General features: G+C 44.9%; 1 protein-coding gene across 1 annotated transcript in view; it reads right to left on the bottom strand.

Moving 5' to 3' along the window:
* The window catches only part of NUAK1 (NUAK family kinase 1), a 63,280-nt gene that overhangs the window by 51,078 nt on the left and 6,178 nt on the right, over positions 1 to 6,024 (bottom strand). The window contains exon 2 of the mRNA XM_007948254.1: positions 2,591 to 2,711. Within this exon, the coding sequence (XP_007946445.1) occupies positions 2,591 to 2,711 (121 nt within the window). The remainder of the gene's footprint in view (positions 1 to 2,590; positions 2,712 to 6,024) is intronic.

The following is a 6,024-nucleotide window of genomic DNA, read 5'->3' as shown; positions in this document are numbered from 1 at the left end:
TAAGGCACTTGACTGCTAACCAGAAGGCTGGTGGTTCAAACCCACCAGCCACTCCTTGGAAGGAAGGTTGGGCAATCTACTTCTGTAGTGATACCGCCTTGGAAACCCAAGAAGGGGTCTCTATGAGTCGGGTACAACTCCACGGCAATGGCTGCATTGCGCAATAAGACACAAAGCATGGTATAGCAGTGGTACTTTCAACTTACTAGAGGTCAAGTATCCCTTTGAGAATCTGATAGAAGTTATGCACCCTCTCCTCTAGAAAAACTAACACCTGCACAGAACACATGGAGCAGCACTGTCCAGTGGAAGCCACCATGATGGAAATGCTGATAACTACAGTTGGGGAGCCACTAGCCCCATGTGCCTACTGAACACTAGAAATGTGGCCAGTGCAACTGAGAAACTGGGCTTTTAAATTTTTTATTCATTTCAATTTCAATATAAATAGCCACCTGCGGCTAGTGGCATCTGTATTAAGTAACAGTTATATTGTGATACTGCCTCGGAAACCCAAGGAGGGGACGCTATGAATCGGGTTTGACTCGATGGCATATAACAACAATAACCACCACCATTCCAGGGGGATACAGGCCCTGCAGCTCACCCATGAATCTCTTTATGGAAGGGCCCCAGGTTAAGAACTACTTATGATGATAATACAAAAAAATAACAGTTGCCATTGAGTCAACCCTAAGTTGGCAACCCTACGGGTGTCAGAGTAGACCTGTGCTCCACAGGGTTTTCAGTGGCTGATATTGTAGAAGATTGCCAGACCTTTCTTCTGAGGAACCTCTGGGGGTCTTGAACCCCCAACCTTTTTGGTCAGTGGCCAAACATGCTCACTGTTTGCACCACCCAGAGACTCCAGAACAGATTTACGTATCTACTTACTGCTTCTCGTATATGGAATTCATATCACATTCACCTTTTTTATTTCCAACCACATTCAACACAGTGCTTTACAGGAAGGAGCACTCGATAGACCAGTGCTGAAACGTGGCGCTGGATTCCATCCCCAGAATTTCAGATTCAGCAGGGCTGGGGGAGGCCTCAGAATTTGCATTTCTAACCACCCCAAGTGATGCTGAGGCTGCTGGCCCAGGGACTATGTTCTCTGAGAACGACTGCAAGAGATATCTGTGGAATGAACGATTGTCTCTTAAAAATCCTATCCCCAAGAGCTCCAAAAATGAGCTTTAGAAAGCTCAAGATAAAAGATAATACCAACATTTACTTCTGGATAAGAAGCAAAAATAGAATCAGCAGGAAAACAGAATGGTGGAAAAAGCAGGTAACTCAATGAAGAAAAATGTTAAATATGAGAAAAATGTAAGGGTCACTATCTGGTTGCCTCATAACCTTACCTGGTAACTTCTTATGATCAGACCAGAAATGAAACATAGGTTCAATGCTCTGACTCAACCAGAAATAAAAAATACTCTGTGCCAACAGTTTGACTCAGCAAATTCAAAAGTCGGCATTTATGCTAAGGGAATCATTGGAAATAAATGTAAAAATGATATACAAGGACAGTCACTAAAGCCCTGTTTATAATAACTAGGAATGTGAAGCAATTTAAACACTTGGCAAGCAGAATTAGATACAATAAATGATGGTATGTCCATTAACAGAATACTATAAAGCCTTTTAAAATGTCTTTATGGGGGAATATTTATTAACATAGGAAAGATGCATGATATAATGAATGGCGGGGGTGGGGAGCAGAACCAAGTTAAAAAAAAACAGTATAAACAGTATGACCTGACTTTGGATAAAAACCACAGGGAGATTCAGAGATAGATAAAAGTAGACACAGCTATCAATCAGATTGTTACCTCTGGGAGTCAGATCAGAAGTTATTTTTCAGTTTTAACATTTGTATTTCAATCATTTCTGCAAGAAACACATACAGCTCGCATAACTCTTTTACAGGATATTAAAAGGGAAAAAAAAAAAGGCTGTGGGAGGTCTATGTCCTGCCTTCCCTCCCCCTTTTTCTCTCTCTTTCTGTAGAGGATCAAACACAAGTAACTTGTAAGCTCCTCCCCACCCTACCCTTCAACAAACACCAACTACCACTTGGAATCCATTCGCCACACCAACATGCTGCTGTGGCACCAAGCAGCCCCTCTTTCTTGGTGCTTCCAGGACCTGGTCAGACTTAATCCCTGACTCAAAGTGCCTAACCTGAAGTAACTCCTAACACCACACCTGAGCGTTCGGTTTAGGGGAATGTCACCAGTGACTTGTTCATCTAGCAAGTGGCCACTTTTCAGAACTCATGGCTGTCTCACAAGCCAGCTTTCAACAAGGTGAGTTGCTTAGCAACAACCAAGGACCCAGTAAGACAGAACAAGGCACCCATCAAAGATATTTTATAACCAAAGTGAGCTGTATTACATGTGTCTGGTTGCACTCAAGGTAGCCAAATAAGAGATAACACTGGACTATTTTTACATCATGAGGAAAAATACTTGGCTCCTGTCCAGAAAGGCAATTACCTAAAAGTCTTGGCAAGCCCCATGGTATGAGAAATGGTAATTGATACAGGGGGTGAATTACAAAAAAAAAAAAAAAAAGCACTGACCTTCATAAATACTGATGATATGAGGATGGCTGAGGGATGACATGATCTCAATCTCTCGTCTGATGTGAACCATGTCCTGTTCATCCTTAATTTTGTCCTTACGAATGGATTTTATAGCAACCTATAAAGTCAGGAAATGAAATGTTACTCACAGAACCAAACAGATGCAAATCAGCCATTGGGGGAGTTTGGAAAATAAATACAGATGTTACTTGTTGGCAGAACCGACAATAACCAAAACAAAGCTTCAAAATATCCCGTCATGTCTTTCATTTATAGCAAAAACACCCTTCTCCTGGCAACAGAAAACATCAGGTTTTAACAGCCGGGGGTTTAGGGGGTGGATTTTTTTTTTTTTTTCCATGAAGTGGAGGCCGCTTAACGTAGCCAGATTCATTTACTCCAGGAATCCCAAGACTTTGAAAAAAAAGAAAAGAGGGGAGCTCAGTTTCCAGGGCATCGGTGCTTACGCATGGTTTGGTGAAATTAGTGACACTCCACTCCAATGTGCAAGGGCCACAGCTGTGGTGAAGTGAAGCATGATGGCGTGGCGGAGCTCTAGGCACTGGGTGATGCACATGGTGAATGCACCTGGCTGCTAACCAAAAGGTTCGAGTTCAAGGCCAACCAGAGGTGCCTCGGAAGAAGAACCTAGTGATCTGCTTCTTTAAAAAAAATAAAAATAAAAATGAGAGTGAGCCAATGAAAACCTTACAGGGCACAGCTGTACCCTGACAAACATCCGGTCACCACGGGTCAGAATCGACTCTGTGACACTGGTGAGCTCAAAGCCAATTCTATCTCGAATCTCAGGTTTTGAGATGCCAGCCAACACTGGAGTTTATGCCATCACACAGAAGCCAAATCCTTCCTATATATTGCTCGTGCCCAAGGCACCCTCAATAGCACAAAGTGTGATAAGGAGGCTCTTCAAGAGAAAAACTGGGGTGAAAGTAAGGAAGGGACAGCCCAGCCCCAGTCAATGCCAAAAGCTCTGTGCCAGTGCTGTATGCAAATCCAAACTGTAGAGAACTGCCAGGGCCAATGCACAGAGCAATTACTCAAAAGAAACACATAAATAAAAAGGTATTAAATGACAATGGGGAATCTAATAAGGAAAAATATGTTTGCCAATGCATTCATCTTTGGTCATAAACAAATTGGTTGGCAATTTAATCCACGTTGGCTCTAATGGGGAGGGAGACAAAAGCTACTGGAGGAGAGAGGTGGGGCATCCAGGGTAACAAGGCGGTCCGCCAGCCAGTTAGCTGCCTGTCTCAGGCAGCCGGATTAGTTCCTTCCCAAACTGTCCTCCCCTTATGGCCTCAGCTCTCACTTGTCCCAGCCCTTCCTCGATGAAAGGTAGCTAAACTTTCCCTATGGATTACAAAAAGTACATTAAATCCCCTTGATGGCACACACGTTTTGCACTCAAAAGATAATCTAAAAGTTGGCGGTTCAAAACCACCCAGCAGTACCATGAAGAAAAAGCCTGACAAGCTGCTTCTGCTAAGATTCAAACCCCAAACTCATTGTCATCAATTCCAACTCATAGCAATGCTACAGGACAGAGGAGAACTGCCCCATAGGGTTTCAAAACTGTAATCTCTAGGGGAGCACACTGCCCCATCTTTCTCCCAAGGAGTTGGCTGGTGGGTTGGAACCACTGACCTTTTGGTTAGCAGCCGAGCACTTAACCACTGTGCCACCAGGGATCGTTCCATTAAGACTATAGCTAAGAAACCCTATATCACAAGGGGTCAACATGAGTTGGAATCGGCTTGATGGCAACTAACATTAAATTCTCTGAAGAAAAATGTCCTTGTCATCAGCAGCCCAGGGTCACACCTTGTCTATTACAGGGCTGACCACAGCCAGTGTTAGCAGCATGTGAACACTTACAACTTCTGATCTGCACCAGGTCTCAACCACGCACTGTGACCAGAAACACTTCTACAATGTAATCAGTCCATCTGTGACTCAACAAGAACTGAGAAGCTGTTCTTACTGTTTTCCCTGGTTGCTGACCCCCCAGGAAACAGGCTAAGTCAACTGGCAGCTCCCTGTACTTCTCCTTTGCAGTGCTTTTCCCAGTTGTAATTAAAAAACTATTATGTCATTACTTGTGTCTGCGAGCGAGCAGACAAGGATTCACTGCCTTATCTCCAGAGCTTAGCACAGGGCCTAGCATGTGGTGGTGGCGGTGCTGTGAGCCACCGAGTCGATTACAACTCATAGCGACCCTATAGGACAGAGTAGAACTGCTCCATGGAGTTTTACAGGCTATAATATTTATGGGAGCAAATTGCCAGGTCTTTTCTCCTTCGCAACAGCTGATGAGTTCAAGCCATTGCCCTTCATAGCGCCAAGCACTTAATCACTGCTCCACCAAGGCAACCTGGCACATGGAAACAAAACCAAACCCACTGCCAATTCCAACTCATATTAACCATAGGACCGAAGAGAACTGGCCCACAGGGTGTCCAAGGCTGTAAACCTTTTCAGAAGCAGACTGACTCATCTTTCTCCCGTGGAGTGCCTGGTGGGTTTGAACTGTTGACCTTTTGGTAAGCAGCTGAGCACTTAACCACTGCGATGTCAGGGCTCCTTGGTAGACCTGAGAAAATATTTATTGCAGGCAGGCAGGCAGACAGATGGATAGGTAGCTTTTGTTAGCTCTGTTGCGTTATTCCCTGACTCATGGCAACCTCATGCCCAGTGGGCCACTGTGATCCACCAAGGTTTCCATCGGCTGCTTTTCTAAGTAGATTACCAGGCCTTTCTTCCTAGTCTGTCTTAGCCTGGAAACTCCACTGAAACCTGCTCAGCATCATAGCACCAACAAGCCTTCACTGTGGACAGAGAGGTGGGGGCTGCACATGAAGTGCACTGGCCAGAACTGAACCCAGGTCTCCCGCACATTGTTGTTGTTGTTAGGTGCTGTCGAGTTGGCTCTGACTCATAGCAACCCCATGTCCAACCGAATGAAACACTGCCCAGAGCCCTGAGCCAATTTCACAATCCTTGCTTTACCTGAGCCCATCATTACAGCCACTGTGGCAATCCATCTCATTGCAGGTCTTCCCCTTTTTCACTGACCCTCTATTTCACCAAGCATGATACCCACCGGCCACTTCTCGGAAGGAAGATTGGGCAATCTACTTCCATAGAGATACCTCCTCAGAAACCCAAGGAGGGGTCGCTATGAGTCAGAACTGATTTGAAGGCAGTGAGTTCGGTTTTTTTAGTTTGATATCCTTCTCCAGTGACTGGTCCCTTCTGCCACCAAGACCAAAGTAGGTGAGACGAAGTCTGGTCATTCTGGCTTCTAAGGAGCATTCTGGCCACACTTCTTCCAGGACAGATTTGTTCGTTCTCCCATGTGGAAGGTGAGCATTCTACCACTAAACCACCACCGCCCCCGTGGTAGGTAG

Source organism: Orycteropus afer, unplaced genomic scaffold (assembly GCF_000298275.1).
Source record: "Orycteropus afer afer isolate SDZICR_OR568_19922 unplaced genomic scaffold, OryAfe1.0 scaffold00209, whole genome shotgun sequence".
NCBI lineage: Eukaryota > Metazoa > Chordata > Mammalia > Tubulidentata > Orycteropodidae > Orycteropus > Orycteropus afer.
This window is presented reverse-complemented; position numbering and strand designations above follow the sequence as displayed.